The sequence below is a fragment of the Pangasianodon hypophthalmus genome, chromosome 25 (assembly GCF_027358585.1).
Source record: "Pangasianodon hypophthalmus isolate fPanHyp1 chromosome 25, fPanHyp1.pri, whole genome shotgun sequence".
NCBI lineage: Eukaryota > Metazoa > Chordata > Actinopteri > Siluriformes > Pangasiidae > Pangasianodon > Pangasianodon hypophthalmus.
The window spans coordinates 11513850-11530422 of NC_069734.1; the positions used below are offsets into that span (position 1 = coordinate 11513850).

Below are 16573 nucleotides of genomic sequence, written 5' to 3' on the forward strand. Positions count from 1 at the left end.
CATACAGCAGAAATACACGTAATTATCAGTCAAGAAGAATGTAAAGTACTACAAGTTATTGTCCACATATCTACTACATTTGCAACAAGCTCGGGTTAGGGCTAGGGTAGTTGCTTACATTTCTGAAATGCCCTCATACTGTACATTTTTTATGCACTTGGCTCTTGATTCATTCTTGGCAAAGGACCGGGATTGTCACAAAGCAAGTAATTAACATGACTCATTATTATCATTATTATAATACAATAGTTATTAATAATATCCATACTGAATCGCCATGCTTTTCCACTCTGTCATTGTTTGTCACATGATTGAAACTGAAGAAATTCAAAAGAGAACCACAGAGAGGTGCAAAGGTGTAGCAGAACTTCATCCGATCCTGTGTGTAGGTCTGCCTGATATCTCAGTGTTTAGGTGTTACTGTGTTCCACCCACTTTGATGGCAAGATTGCTATAAGTGGAGGAAAGGCTTTAATTATGTTATGAGTTATTGACATAAGGAACACTGATATGAACCAAGTGCGCCTTATTGGAGACTTTTTATATCATAGCTTGATTAACAACTCTTCTGTTGTTATGGGGCCTCCACCCTGTTTCTCTGATCCCATAAATACAGAAATCACAGCGGTGACAGGAAACTTCACTGGCGGGTAAGTCACATATTCTTTTAATGAGAAAATAATAGGTTACAACACTTGATATTATTATTGATAAATTAATAATAATTAAAATTACTTTTAATGGTGGTAATAGGACATCACTGATTCTGAAGAACTGGCACAAAACAGATATTCAACTAAAAAAAGGTGGATATTTTCAATGACAAAATATATGCTTTAGTTATCAAATCTTTTTTTTTACTAGATTTTTAGAGAAATACTATATTTTTGTCAGAAACCTCATATATGAAATCTATGTTGCTTTCATCAATTCTGTTTAATACAAATCTTTTTTAATATTAATCTTCCTTATATGTTTTCATACATCATCCAGTGTACTCAAAGAAGTGCTTTTATACATGAACCTCACTCTTAAAGTCTAAAAGACTAATCTTTTAATATATAAGGTTGAAGGCAGAGGGAACAAGTATTTATTTTTAAAATGACAGTAAAAATAGTTGCTTTTAATAATTTTTAAAAGTTTCTACCCAACACTGAAAGTGCCTTTTAAATTTTTAAATATTTTCTGACCTAGATCAAAAATTGCATTTTCTCTGTTTTGTCCCAGTCATCAGGAATCACTGTCATGATCTTTTTAAAAAAAACAAAAGCTGTGAACAGTGTTACTGAACTATTTAATATGTCATCTGATACAGGCCATCTGTTTGTCCAAAAAGAGAGAAGTTCACAGAATGGCAAAATCTTGGACAGTACTTGCCCTGCTCTTCATAACAGCTTTTCCATCTTACGGCTCAGGTTTTTACAAATTAACATATGAACATTAACATATGAACAACAAATGAACATCTTCTCATTCTTTCATATGCCATTCTTTGTTAACATTGTCCAAACACTTCATTCTATGTACGCCACTTCTTGAGAATTAGATAAAAAGTGACTTTGACTGAACATTCATGTTTACGTAATGTTACGATTACCCTGAATGTAGAAAAAATGTTTAGAAATTTTAAGATTTTAAAATGAAGGAAATTACCTGATATCTCATTTTATCTAAATTGCTGTTCATTCATCACTGTCATTCTCATTATGTCTCTGTGCTAATATGTCTGTGCTGTTCAGGTTTGGTGGTAGTCACTTCCTGCAATGCGTGCCATAAGCATGCCTCCTGTGCACCCGTGCTGAAAGAAACTCCCCCTCAGGCTGAGTCCTTCCCTCCCACATTCACCTGTTCCTGCACTGATGGGTTCTCCGGTAATGGCATCACATGCTATAACATCTCGGCATGTAATACGCCTGGGGCCTCCTGCTGCACTGATGGGTACCGCTGGTCTAAACATGGCTGCGTTGACATTGATGAGTGTTCTGCTGAGAAGAGTCCCTGCACTGCTCCACTACAGTGTAAAAATAGACCCGGGTCTTTTGCCTGTCTGCCTCCGGTTGATACCATACTAAATGTTGAGCTAGCCTCTAACCAGCTGAGCTGTGGGGGTGAGGTGTGCAGCTCAGGCCAGGACTGCATCAGTTTAAATGGAGCTGAACGCTGTGCCGACCCCTGCCAGCACTACACCATTCTGGACGACCCATGGCGTTCCACTGCCTTGAAGACAAGTGGTACAGTGCACTGCGATGTGGGTATCAACTGGTATGGCTGGTACAGGATGTACCTGGGCAATGCCAGTGTCCAGATGCCTGAGAGATGCATCCCACCCAACACATGTGGCACAAATTCCCCTATTTGGCTCAAGACACCCCCTCCGTCACAGTCAGAAGGCGTGGTGCAGGCCACTGTGTGTGGGAGCTGGACAGAAGGCTGCTGTAACTTTGAGTTCTCCATCGGTGTCAAAGCCTGCCCCGGAAACTACTATGTCTACAAATTTGTCTCACCACCTCTGTGCTTCATGGCATATGCAGCAGGTGAGCTACTCAATGTACAACTTTGAGCAAGAGTGGTGTACCTTCAAACGTCATGCTCTGTTCACTACTTAGCCATGTGTAGCCCATTAATACAGGCCACCGCTTTTGATTTTCTAGCAAAATAATTGTAAATGTTTTAATGGTCAATGAATCTTACCTTGAACTCAATTATTAGCAATGACAATAGTAATACAAATGGAGACCCAAATGTTATTGCTATATTCAGGTATGCTCTCGAGGACAGAGAATGAGACAGAAACTAAAATTCACTTATTTCACATCATGACTCTCAGGACTAAATGACCCTGAACATCATCCCTGTAATATAAATAAGATTTTTAGTTATGATTTTTCCTGTAAATCAAGTTAGTTTTGTATTCATGTCCATTTTAGTAATGATCTATATTCAGTACATTTTAAATGAGTCATTTAGACTTCAAATAAACATGAGTATAAAGATAAGATGATTAATTGATCATTAATAGTTTAGAGGATTATATTTATCGCTCAAGTCTATCTTAACCTCTTACTAGATGCCAACTCAGCAGTGTGTGACACCTGCAGCATGGGAGAGTCCTGTGTCAGTGCAGACAAGATCACCTGGACGTGCAAGACTCAAGGTGACATCTTATCATCTGTGTCAACTCCACTTACTGTTCCATAAATACTAACAAGCAATTATTAAATTATAGATCCAGGGACACCTTTACTCTGAAGTCCCATTGAACAGGACCTAGTATAAAACTAAATTCTTATAAATGGTTGTGATATGAACCATGAATGCTGTAATCAAGCAAATTTTGAATGACGAAAACAAGATAAAAATGTTATAAAAATGCTGCTTAACCCAAGCACACCCTCTCTTCTAGACTCCCAGCCTGCTACACCACACAAACAGAATTAAACCCAACAGCACAAATGTTCCCCCACATAGTGTACACTAGCTGACTATATTATAGAATTAGCACAGTAGGGTACACTTTAGGTTAAGTGTTATTGAGGCTAGCTTTTAGGTTAGCTTTTGTTAACTTTTTTGCCCTGCAGTTTGCTCAGACTCAAGGAGACTGTTTAAACAGGAATGTATGTCTTTGATAAAAGCTACAGTGTGTGGGAGGGACAAGAGATATCCCCCAACCACTTTACACTGCAAGAGAAAAAAGAGGCAAAGTCCATATAGGCATTGGAATGGCACCAAATATTCACACTATGTGCTGCCTATTGCAGACCAACATTAATGTGGCAAAGTGGTAGGTTTTCATATCAAGATCGTTGGTGACACAGGTGATGCTTATTCCTCCACCTGGGTGTAAGGAAGACAGAGTAGAGCTATGATACATGTCTTCCTTGATCCTTGAGAAATCTGGACTCTGAATGAACCTGGTGCAGAGCAGGGTGTGATTGTAGGTACTTGTGGGCAAGTATCAGTGTTTTAAACCTGATGGGGGCAGTTACAGATAGCTGGTGGAGGGAAACACAGCAGTAGGGTGATGTGAGAAAATTTGGGGATATTAAAACCAAGGCATATAGTTGCATTCTGGAGCAAGATGGTACTCAGGGGAAGACCTGCTAAACATTCCAGCAGTTGTTCATATTCTAGTCGTAAGCCTCTGATTACATTAGTTACGAAGGAAAAGTAAAATTCTTTCTTGAAAATTAATTTCTACCAGCACCTCAATACATAAGTATATAGTATATACACTATAAACCCCCTATTGCATCTATGTGCTCATCTGCAGCTCCAGACCCAGTGCGTCTTGCTGGCGGCAGTAACAGATGTGAGGGCAGAGTGGAGCTGTACCATGACGGACAGTGGGGCACAGTGTGTGACGACGGCTGGAACATGAACAATGCTGAGGTGGTGTGTAGGCAGATAGGTTGTGGCAGGGCCATTTCCGCACCCATGAATGCATTCTTCGGCCCTGGGTCTGGTCCCATCTGGCTGGATAACACAGACTGCACAGGCACTGAGTCCTTCCTGGTAGACTGCAGACACAATGGCTTTGGGAGTCACAACTGTGTCCACAGCGAGGATGCTGGAGTGATCTGTGAAGGTAGTTTTGTGTCTTCCAGTCGTTAATTGTATACCTTCAAACTGGCCAATGAGTACAGCATGATTCAATGAGGGAAACTCACGTATAGTTATCTAGATAATGTAAATAATTACCATCCATGCCTTGCTGAGCTCTTAGCAAATGTTACCGTATTAAAGGCCAAGTACATATCTCTCTCAGGTGTATCCCCTGAGCTGGTGTGTAACAGGACAGTGATGTTGCTGGGGATTCCAGACAACTTCAGAGTTTCCAGATCCCTCGACCCTTCATCAGGTCATCTGGCAGACCCAAGCTGCACGGCTAGGCATGAGATCAACGGCACTGTGTGGTACGAGGTGCAAAGCCAAGCGGGTTTGTGTGGAAACGTGCTGAGGGTAAGAACACATATGGCAGTGTGTCACAGGACTGGTGACCCCATGCACTTAGACGCCTTACTCAAAATATAACGAGCTGGATAATTAGTAGTTAAGTATTTGGTAGTTAAGTAGGTGGTAATTAGAAGTAATTTCTGGAACATACTTTTCATATTGTAAACTTTTCAAACTGAAGTTAATTTTCTTTGTGAAAATTAACATGTTTGATAGTATATTATAAGGTTATGTTGTATTAGTTACAGTACTACAAGTAATACTTGGTGTTGAGTTGAGTATGTAGGTGAGTAGTAACTAATGTAAAAGAAAGTAACTAATAAGGAAATACCAAGTATAAGGCAGTAGTTAATGCTAAGAACTAACATGATATTGGTAAGTCATAAGATATTGCTTCAGTACATACTGTAAGTGTATATGACTGAAAAGAGTACGTAAGGATGAGTAACAAATGTGTAATAATGCATCCAGTGATTCAACATTTACCTAAAATAACACAGTACTTTTCACATTCACTCTGTATTAGTTGTGTCACACAACAAGTTGTGTTTTTTTTTCTTTACATAATTATTTTTAATTAAATATGAACCCTACCACTATGCCCTCGGAAACGCCAGCACTGTCAGCATGGTTTGTGAACTCAACTAGAGATTTGCACGGCACTATTCTTCAAATTCGTGTTCATGCAGTTATTTTTGTTCGTTCTTGTCAGGGATATTTTAACGAATTTGGAATTTAGGTAGTTACTAAGGATGAATAAATAAACACTGTAAATACATCATACAGCTTCACATGTTCATGTGATTTTTGTTCCATGAGTTTCATATCTGGCTGCTCGCTGGTGCCTGCATGAAAACAAAAAATTCACACTCGCACAACTTTTTTGTTATGTCTCATGGGACCTCGGCCCCAATGCACACCTCTGTTTTCAACCAGATGCCCTGTGGAAAACAAAAACCAAAAGTGTGCCTGTTGTATCTCTACTTGAATCTGTTTAGAACACATTATCTGTTCATTCTGAATAATGTATTCATATTTATTTCCATCCCTACTCTTTACATACATTACTTGCACACTATGCACCAAGTACCTTTTGTAATAATTAAATACCCTTTAAGGTCTGAGTAATTATTGCACTACCATACCTATCTACTAATTTTACTTATATTACTACATTGCTCTTTTTTTTGTTGCACAGACAAACAGTACCGAGGCAATCTACTCCAACATTCTATACCTCTACCCTGTAAATATCTCTACATTTGCACTGCCCACGGCATTCCCCTTCTCCTGCATTTACCCCCTGGACTCTCTCGCAAACTTGGATGTGGCACTAAACCCCTTTCTGCCGTATGTACACTTCACATCGCCATACACAGTTCATTTCACTGATAACTCAAAAGTTAATTAAACCTACACTGTTCGTTGCAAAGACATGTTCTAATCTTGAAATAAATTTAAAAATTAAACTTAAAGTTAAATTTACTTTTTAAAGTAACTTGTTACTTACTTTTTAAGTTAAAGGAATGGTTTATGTTGCAGGATGCAGGAGTCAGGTCTGGTTGGTTTCGGCCCCAGTGCCCATGCTTCCATGTTCCTGTTCCATGATGACAACTTCACATCGCCATACCCACCTGGGCCTGTAACACTACCCGTTGGCACTCCACTCTATGTGGGTTTGAATGTGCAGGAGGTGGAGTCTGCTCGGTTCAATGTAGTTATTGAGGAGTGCTATATTACAGACACACCAGATGCTAATAGCACTGAAAGATATTACCTTATTCAAAACCGGTAAGTTCTCTGGCCTGTATAAATATGTGTGTGTGTGTGTGTGTACATATATATATATATATATATATATATATATATATATATACACACACACAAACACACCATCCACTTTATTAGGACCTGTACACCTGCACATTCATGAGGTTATCTAATCAGCCATCAGATGTGGCAGCATCACAATGCAAAAATCATGAGTTTCACATCTAACATCAGAAAGAAGCAAAACTGCTGATCTCCTGGGAATTTCACACACAACAGTCTCTAGAATTTACACAGAATAGTGCAAAAAAAAACACTGAGTGAGCGACAGTTCTGTGGGTGGAAGCGCCTTGTTGATAAGAGAGGTCAGAGGAAAATGGCCAGTTTGGTTTGAGCTGACAGGAAGTCTGTAGTAAGTCAAACAAGTACTCTTTACAACTGGGGTGATCAGAAAAGCATGCATGCTCAGAACACACAGCACATCAAACCTTCCCAAGAGCAAGAATCTGAGGCTATCATGGGCAAAGACTCATCGAAACTGTACAGTTGAAGACTGGAAAAAGACCAGGTGACTTTTTTCTAGTCTTCAACTGTCCAGTTTCAGTGAGTCTGTGCCCATGTTCTTGGCTGACAGGAGTGGAACTCAATGTGGTCTTCTGCCGTTGTAGCTCATCCACCTCAAGGTTCAATGTTTTGTGCATATTGAGATACTTTTCTGCTCACCACAGTAAAGAATGATTATATGATTTACTATATCCTTCGAACAAATCTGGCCATTTACCTCTGACCTCTCTTATCAACAAGGCGTTTCCACCCACAGAACTGCGGCTCCCGCAATCACTCAACCTTATCGTTGTTGATATTTGATAATGTGTGAGTGTTTAATACAAAATGTGCTGGTTTTTGGGAAGATTATGTGTTTTATTTACTGTAGCTTTTTTCTCACAGTTGTTCCAGTAACCTGCGTGATGTGGCAGTGAATGAGAATGGCATGTCTGAGAGGGCACGCTTCACTGCTCTGCTTTTCCTGTATCTGGGCAACTATAACGAAATGTTCCTGCAGTGCCACTTCTCCCTGTGTGATAGAACGACAGACTCTTGCTCTGCGGTACATTTACACTCTGCATTAAATATCATGTGTTTTGTTTGAGCGTAATTCAGGGCAAGCAAAAGGGACTTTTTCAGACTCGGAGACGACCTGTCCAAAAAAGACCATTACTACTTTATATACTCTTTCGGGTGATACAACAGAAAAGTGCTTACATTATTGTCAGAAGAATGTGAATTAGAAGCCTGGCAATGCAACCGCCATCCATAGAGGGGATCCAAGGAAGCAATGTTGGCTGGATGGAAGTGATGCCATTGCTGTCTCTCCCCTGTCAGTCAGAGCAACACTAGTCAATCGTGGACGTCATGTATGTGGAATAGGGCAGCAGGCGCTTTTCTCTAAGTGTGTTATGCTGCCCTGTGACTGCATAAGCAGCATGAGTTCTAATAGATGTGGTTGGCTGACTTCACATAGATAAATAGGAAGCACATGTTAGTCTTCACCCTCCCCGGCTGATAGAAAATACTGAAAACTCAACAAAGTTTGACGCGAGTGTGATGATTTAGTCATACGGTTTGCTAAATTGACAGCTTTAATTTATCTTATTTCTTAGCAACATTACCTTAGTAGCTCCAGTGCAAAACTAAAGACACAAAATTTTGACATTATACTTCACAAACTGAGAGAAAGGTTTTTAGTATTTACTTTAAAACACTAATGAAGAGAGGTTTTACTCTGAAAAACTCACTTTGTGCTGTCGTGTACTTGCTCTCCTCAGAGGTGTCAGACCAGATCCACTCGCTCCATCTCCAACCACAAGTCTCTCACCATCGGCCCAATTACCTGTAAGTCAAACAAAATTACACTTTAATCCTGCCTCACTCAGGATATTCTGGTTTATCCTGCTTAAAAAGGTCCGTTTGGAAGTTTGAAATGTTGGGAATGTGCATTTTGAGTTGCATATGTAAAGCTGGAGCATAGTATCATTTTGTTATTATTTTTTTTTTTTTTTTAGGGACCAAAGAAGGACAGTAACCTGATCTACACTGGACCAACCTAAATGCAAATGTTCATGTTTCTAAGGACCAAATCATGCTGAAATTATCAGGGACATGTGTAACTGCATGATTAAGTAGCTCGGGACATAGGGCGTAGTCTGCAGTGGCACTGTTGGGCCCTTGAACAAGGCTCTTAAACCTCAACTGCTCAACTGTATAAAACGAGATATTAACCTCACAGTTTAAGATATTATAACAATAATGTGTTTAACACATGACCACGCTGGTAAAACATTATTCCTCACTTTTGTAGACTTACTTTTCTAAAGTTTCATGTAAATCCTGTCCAAATAATGAACAGAATAATGTGATTCCCTTCACGGAGAAGAATGGAAAAAGGAATAATTCTGGGTTAAATCTAGTGGGAATTGATTAGCATTCTTTTAATGTCAACCTTCATTTTATGTTTGATTTAATATTTTCTAATATAATAAATTAATACATTAAGCATGGCAAGCATATTTTGTCTTTAAAGTCACAGAATTGAAATGTGACGTCTTGTTTGAAAAACAGTGTCCTTAAATGTGCTCCATTCTCGTTTCTTACACCCAGGCAGTGCTCGACGTGGGTGGTGTTTACAGACAGAGGAGTGTAAAAACCCACAACTTCAAAAAGAGCACACTCAAAGTGTGTTTATGTAGTGGTTAAGTGGCTATATAAAACAGTCGAAATGTTAAAAAAATAAATAAAAAAGAAGAGAGAGATTTTTAAAAAAAAAAAGGACTTCTTAGCTCCTGTGCACTGGTTTTAAAAAAGATGCTGAGAAATTAGAGAACATCTCTATAGTCTATTCAGATACCTTCTAACAGCATACCTCTTCTCCATTTGACAGCAATCCAGGAGATTTCTGATGGTTCTGTATTGACACTGCATATCATTAGCTACAATACCATGACTATGAATTGCCACTACACTTAGAGCTCTTCAAGGCATTTTGGATAGTTAAGAGGTCTAGATACCTGAATGAAGGTTCTGCTTGGAACTTTTTCTGAACCCTTTGTTGCAAGGTTCTATAGAAAATCTTTAAGGGTCTTTAGGGTGGATGGAACCTTTTTTTAAACAATGCTTTCCACCAGAGAGTGTAGCTAAGCTCAGCAAATTAACATTTTGTCTGATTTTGTCTGTATTTCCACTGCCAAGCAAGCTGTGCTGTGTCAAAGCACCCATGTTAAATTGGATTACTGTTATAGTGTGAGTCAAGCCATGATATAGGGGTGGAGCTAAAATTAGTTCAGACCAATTTCATAATTTCCAAATTATGAACAGATTTATATGATTGCCATCTCTGAAATGAATGGTCAATGGAACACAGGGTTAGCATCTGGATGAAATTGTTTAGTGCTTATTTAGAACATCAAATAAGCTGTTTCTAGCTGAAAGGAGTATAAGCTTTATCCTGGACAAGAGCGTGGTGAATCCAGAGCCTTTCCTGGGAACACTGGGCCAAAAGCGGGGACACATTCTGGATGAGTCATCAGTCCATCTCAGGGCACCATGAAAGCACACATTCACACACTCTTTCATGTCTAGGCACAATTTAGAGAAGATAAACAACCTACCAGCATTTTGGTCAGTTGGAGGAAACAGGAGAACCAGGAGGAAACACTGTGAGGTGGTGATACTACTTGCTTTTCCCTTTGCTGTATTGCTCATATTGAAACTTCTTCAATCTGATGGTTTTGGGGGGGAAACATGTACATACTTTAGTTAACTATCTGTTAGCTAGCTTAGCTACAGACAATCCCACAATAATTGTCATTTCATACTGTTTTGTGTTAGATTACTGTTTGCTTAGCTGAGAACCTGGCGATCGAATGTGAGTTAAAATATGAGCTAAGTGATGAGCTATGAGAAAATAGACTCACACTGAGAGTTACCTGAATTAATCACTAGAGGGAGACAAAACCAGCACACTGAGCAGTGATCTTCTGTGACCATCCATCCATCCACACAGGGTCGCATTGGAGCCTGGAGCCTATCCCAGGGGACTCAGGGCAAAAGGCAGGAGACACTATGGACAGGGTGCCACCCTCTCGCACACACACTCACACACTACAGGCAATATGGAAATGCCAATCAGCCTACATCGCATGTCTTTGGACTCGGGGAGGAAGCCAGAGTACCCGGAGGAAACCCCCAAAGCACTGGGAGAACATGCAAACTCCACACACACACAGCAAAAATAACATGATATTGAATCTCTGTTAATAAATAACTTGCATGTAATACTTAAGATTCCTTTTAAAGCTAAGAGTAGCCTATTCATGTTAGTGCTTTAGCCTGTAATGCAATTTTGTACTTTTGAGTTTAGGGGTTTAATAGACCCCTAAACACCCTTAAATCTTACATTGAATACTGACATATATAAAAGGCCCATTTAAATGTAGTTAGTGGGGTGATGTCACTCATTACTGAGTAATGTCAGTAATCCAAATTATTCGCAAATGACAACTAAACTTAGGGTGATGTGTCTCAACTGTTCCTAAAAACACACACTCATAAAACCTCGTCTGGTGTAAGAGACTGTAAAACACATTTATGCAGTTATGAAATGGTTAAAAATGAAGGAAAGACTGTAATGGCGACGTGCAGAGAGGGTGCTGGTGGGGTGGGGTGGGGGGGGTCGGGGGGGGGGGGGGGAGGGGGTAGTGTTCTCAGCTCACACTGAAACAGGCAGTTTGCTTATTGCTGAAGAGCACATCAAGCACTCATTTCATGACACCACTAATTGTGGGTGCGAGTTCGAGCCAGCACCACTACTGTGTAATTACAGAAAAAGAGAGAAAGAAGGAGCGAAGAAGAAAGAGACAGCTTTTTTAGACAGATGCAAAAACACTCAAACTTGCTTTCACATGTTTCAAATCTACAGTCATATGGTGTTGGTCAGAGGATCACTGGGGTGAATTCCGCATTGTTTTAAGGGTCATTTGAGGTCTGAAGGCACTGACATAGAACATGACATTTGCTCACACTATGATAAGAAATTACAGAGGTGTGAAGATGGAGCTCGGTAAAGAAAACGCTTAGCTTGGGACATGACTCACTTGACTGTATACTTAAGCTGGGTGTCTGAGCACTTCACAAAAAACAGTCAAAAATCTTGGCATATCATGGTCTATATTTGCCAGCATGAAGAAATTCTCATCTGACTGTCATGTCCTTCTCTCTACACCCTGAACTGATTCCTACAACAACTACAATTCCTGCACTTGTTTCTGCTCAATTAGTGAAAAACTTGTCTTGCTGCACTACATCAGCATTAAGTCATCTCCATCACCATCTCTTTGCTTAGACTGTATAGGAATAACCATATTCCTGTTAAAAATGACTGAAATTCACTACAATTTAAATGCAATGGGTAGATTTCTTACACACAGGTGCAAACCTGTACATTTATGTGTACAAAATGTTTTTTTTTTACTGATCTTTTTCCTAACTTAATTTAGAGGACCTAGAGACCGTGATATCTTTAATAGTCATTTAAGGTACACAATTGAACCTTTTTTAAAAGTGTAATAAAAATGTTTTAAAAGTGTAATAATATTCTGTTTATATTTCCAACCTAGAAATTGGGAACAAGGTTGCTCGGCTCTGCCCCTTTTCTTTATAAGTCATACAAACCCATACGGCATAAAATTTTCACTAAGTGGGTGGGGTTGGCTGGGAGAAAGTGGAGGATTGTCAGTGTTTCCACTGCAACTTGCAATTTACCTCACTAGCAACAGAGCACTCTAAAAAAGACAAACTGCTCCTTTAAAGACCACACTCTTGGAAAAAAGGTTAAGTCTAGAACCCTAGACTTTTTTTTTTGGCTTGTCCCTTTGGGGAAACACTTTAAGGTTCATTGTAAATAGCTACAAGGGTTCCCCAATCAAGGAGGACTCCAAGTAGATTCCCTTTAGGAAGCGAAGAACCTCTAACTGTCCAGAGAACTTCTGAGGATCCTTTATAAGAGTCCACTACTGTGGCACTGATGGTACTGATGCCATTATTTCTCATAATTTAATATCATTTACAAACTTCACTGGGTGCCTATCAAGTTCAATACAAATTCCTTTCCACATCTTGCTCCTAAGGATGAGCTCCTCTATCTATATACCCCAGTGTGTACCTTACAGCAGGGGTTCTCAAACTTTTTATAGTCAGGGTCTCTTTTTTCCCATGTTTCTCCCATATTTGGTGTCATGGTAATTCCCACCCATCTGCTAGCTCTCCCCATCATACGACAGCTACCAAACAGGGAGGATGAAGGTTAACACGTGCTCCTCTGAGACACGTCTGTTTTCAAACTCCTGCTCATGCTGCATCACAGGGTAGTGTAACACAATTGGCTATTGTCACTGTAATTGACAGAGGTGAGAGACAATGCCATCCCTCCCAGAGAGCATGACCAATTTTGCTCCGTTGGCTCCCGGCCATGGATGGCTATTGGATCTTTGGGATTTGAACTTGCAATCTCCTGACAATAGAGTGAACGCTTATGGAAATAATAAAGGACAAATTTATTCCATGAACATTATTTAAATGGGTATTTTGTTTTATTATTAGAGCCATAGTTCTTTTTATACCTGAATTTTCCAAAAACAGAACATCAAGTTGTCATTATTTGTAGGCATATATGTTTTTGATTTATAGAGGTTTGGCTTAAACCCACAATTATAAATAAAAAATAAATAAATAAAAAATCACAGACCCCCTGGCTATGCATCACAGATCCCTGGGGCTCCCAGAACTTCACTTCAAGACCCTCTGCCTTAAAATTCATCTGAATCTGCTCTGCTTGTGGTTTCAAGATAAGAGCCTTCCATGGATGGCATGTCTTTTACTATCATAGTTCTCACACTGTGGATTTCCTTTTCCAAGTATGATCAGACTTTTTTTGCCTTTAAATCTAAATTAAAGTTTTAAAACTTATTTCCTCTCCCTGTGTTATCACTCTAGCAGTGTTTTGTGTATTGCTATGGTAACTCCATTGTTTAATTGGAATTTTGATGTGGTTGGTTTTTGAATTTTTTCTTTTTTTAATTAAAAATCACAAATGCGTAATACTGCCTATTGTAAACAGCCTTGTGCTTATGAAAAGTAAGAATAAACACAGCTAATTAATGATTATATATACTGTGTATTGCGCAGTATGTTTGACAGGTGCTGCCTGAACAAGTGTTTTACACCAGAATGCTAGTGATTTTTGTGCTTTTTTGTGTCTTTTCTACATTACAGTTTCTGGAAAAAAAATTCACCTAAAATACAAACAATGTAATCATACCCTGAAAGGTATAAAGGTTCATAAGGTCCAATTATGCATCATAAATGAGTTTTAATGGTTTGTTACTTTCCAAAGTCAAAGATACTAGTCAGGTGTACTAAAGGTACAAGAAACATGCCCATAAAGGTATCACTTCAGTGTCTGTACCCTAAAAGGTAACATTTAATATCATTCATTTCTGGAAGTGGACTATACAGAATAAATAAAAAGACAAAGCACAAGAAATTGAAAAAAAAACATGGGGTGGAGAAATAGATGGAAAGGGAAGGAGGGAACAAGAACAGAGAAGAAGTAGAGAGGGAGGGAGCGAGAAAGCCAGAGGGAGAGAAAACTAGATCCCAAAACCCTCACGCACCCTCTGTTCTTCTCAGTCAGACTCGCTGTGAAAAAGCTCTGGTGCTTCCTCACAGGAGCCTCATCTAACAGGTGAGTAGAACTCATCTCTCTCTTCTCTCTCTTAGGCTCTCTTTCTCATCCTTATTTTCTATTCTTCTTATTTTTTCACCCTGTTTTTTTTTTTCACACTCATGCACTTGTCACCCACTGTTTTTGCCATTTCCTAGCTCTCAGTGAGTTGGCACTTGGCATGCTGTGTTGATTGAAGCCAGATGTGCCACTGGTTTTAAGATGCATCAACCTGTTGTACATCAGACACAGTCCTGATATGTGCAACATTAAACATTAACCTGTGTCTCACACTGTCTCGAATAGCACATTGTGGTATTATCTCTAGCTGGTTTGTTTTTGATGAGGGGGGGTTCCACTTTTAGTACCGTTTTTCTTTTTTCTCCCTCTGCACTCTCTCTCTCTCTCTCTCTGCTACTCTCTGCTTGACTTCAGGGTTGTTTTGCCACTGCTCCAATGCTGTAGTCTGATTCTCACCTTTGGGTGTTTTCTGGAAGCGTAGAGAAATATTTGGATTGCTAATTATAAGTCAGTCACTGGAAAATGCTCTGTGAGTGTTTTATGGTTTTGTGGGAGTCTGCAGGAGATCTGGACTGGCATCAGAACAGCCACAGAGCACTGAACTCCATGTGTAAAAGAAATTCTACCTCCTCTATTACACTTCTTCATCTTTACCTGCATAGATCACCTGTACATGCTTCTGCAGATGGAAATATAAATATGAAGATAGAACAGTTGCTTTAGATGGTTTCCAAAAATTACAAAAAATACATTGTGCAGCTGAGATAACACATCTAAATAAAAACCCTAACCCTGAACCTTTACTAACCCTTATCTCTAACCCAAACCCCAAACCTAACCTAACATTAAACCTAAGCCCAACCCTAAACCCTAACCTAAAAGAGTGCAGACCATACAAATATATGTATATATATATATATATATATATATATATATATATATATATATATATATATATATATACATATATATATATATATATAGAGAGAGAGAGAGAGAGAGAGATTAATGTTCAGAGCTTAATGCTCACATCAAACATCACCCAAATAGCCACATGTCTGGTTTTTAGTGCCAGACATGTGGCTATTTTAGAAACTGCTGATTACCTGGGATTTTCACAAAAAAATTGAGTTTACATCCAGTGGGTGGCAGTTCTGAGGCAGAAACACCTTTTGATAGGAGATGGCAGAGGAGAATGGTCAGACTGGTTCGAGCTGACAGGAAGTCTACAGTGACTCAAACAACCACTCTTTATAACCGTGGTGATCAGAAAAGCATCTCAGAAAACACAGCACACTGAACTTTGAGGCACATGGTCTAGACCACACTGAGTTCCACTCTTGTCAGCCAAGAACAGGAATCTGAGGCTATCATGGGCACAGACTCACCCAAACCGGGCCTTCAAAGATTAGAAAAAAAATCACCTGGTTTTTTTCTAGTCTTCAACTGTCCAGTTTGGGTGAATCTGTGCCCATGATAGCCTCAGATTCCTGTTCTTGGCTTACAGGAGTGGAACCCAATGTGGTCTTCTACTGTTGTAGCCCATCCACTTCAAGGTTTTATGTGTGTTCTGAGATGCTTTTCTGCTCACCACAGTAAAGAGTGTTTATTTGACTTACTGCAGACTTCCTGACAGCTCAAACCAAACTGACCTCTCTTATCAACAAGGCATTTCCACTCACAGCTCACCCTCTATTCCTATGTTTGAAGAAACCTTACCTGTATCTGTATGATTTTTTTGCACTGCCACATGATTGGCTGACTGGATAATTGCATGAATGTGCCAGTTTATAGGGGTGTGTGTGTGTGTGACAGAGAGAGAGAGAGAGAGATGCAGACGTAAAGAAAACAGAAGTTTGTGTACTTCCAAATCAAACGTGAAGCTTCCCCTTGGCCAAGACAGTGCTGTAATCACACAGAGCTAGACTAGACTTCCTCCTTCAGTAATTGCAGTAACTGGAAACCTGCTGGCGGTGATACACTGACTCAGCTGATTAACGTGCGTGAACAATTTTTTGTTATCATTCTGAATGAGTGCATTTCATAAACCTC

General features: G+C 39.4%; 2 protein-coding genes across 3 annotated transcripts in view; both read left to right on the forward strand.

Moving 5' to 3' along the window:
- Positions 1–539: 539 nt before the first annotated feature.
- LOC113546721 (uromodulin-like) lies at positions 540–9276 on the forward strand. The gene is made up of 11 exons (XM_053229309.1): positions 540–650; positions 1316–1415; positions 1740–2534; positions 3068–3154; positions 4271–4585; positions 4766–4959; positions 6152–6303; positions 6496–6744; positions 7672–7831; positions 8550–8616; positions 8787–9276. Exons 2-11 carry the CDS (start codon positions 1352–1354, stop codon positions 8804–8806), a joined length of 2103 nt encoding a protein of 700 aa, XP_053085284.1. The 5' UTR covers positions 540–650; positions 1316–1351; the 3' UTR covers positions 8807–9276.
- Positions 9277–14400: 5124 nt separating this feature from the next.
- Positions 14401–16573, forward strand: part of LOC113546729 (lysyl oxidase homolog 4) — a 32279-nt gene continuing 30106 nt past the window's right edge. For both annotated transcript variants that reach the window (XM_026946725.3, XM_026946726.3), the window contains exon 1: positions 14401–14521. The gene's annotated coding sequence lies outside the window, so the exon portion shown is untranslated. The remainder of the gene's footprint in view (positions 14522–16573) is intronic.

Excerpts from the sequence above, each read along its gene's own strand:
- LOC113546721 (XM_053229309.1), top strand. The coding sequence starts at position 1,352 with ATGGCAAAATCTTGGACAGTACTTGCCCTGCTCTTCATAACAGCTTTT. Across the intron at positions 2,535-3,067 it reads CTTCATGGCATATGCAGCAG|ATGCCAACTCAGCAGTGTGT; the intron begins GTGAGCTACTCA and ends ACCTCTTACTAG. Across the intron at positions 3,155-4,270 it reads CTGGACGTGCAAGACTCAAG|CTCCAGACCCAGTGCGTCTT; the intron begins GTGACATCTTAT and ends GCTCATCTGCAG.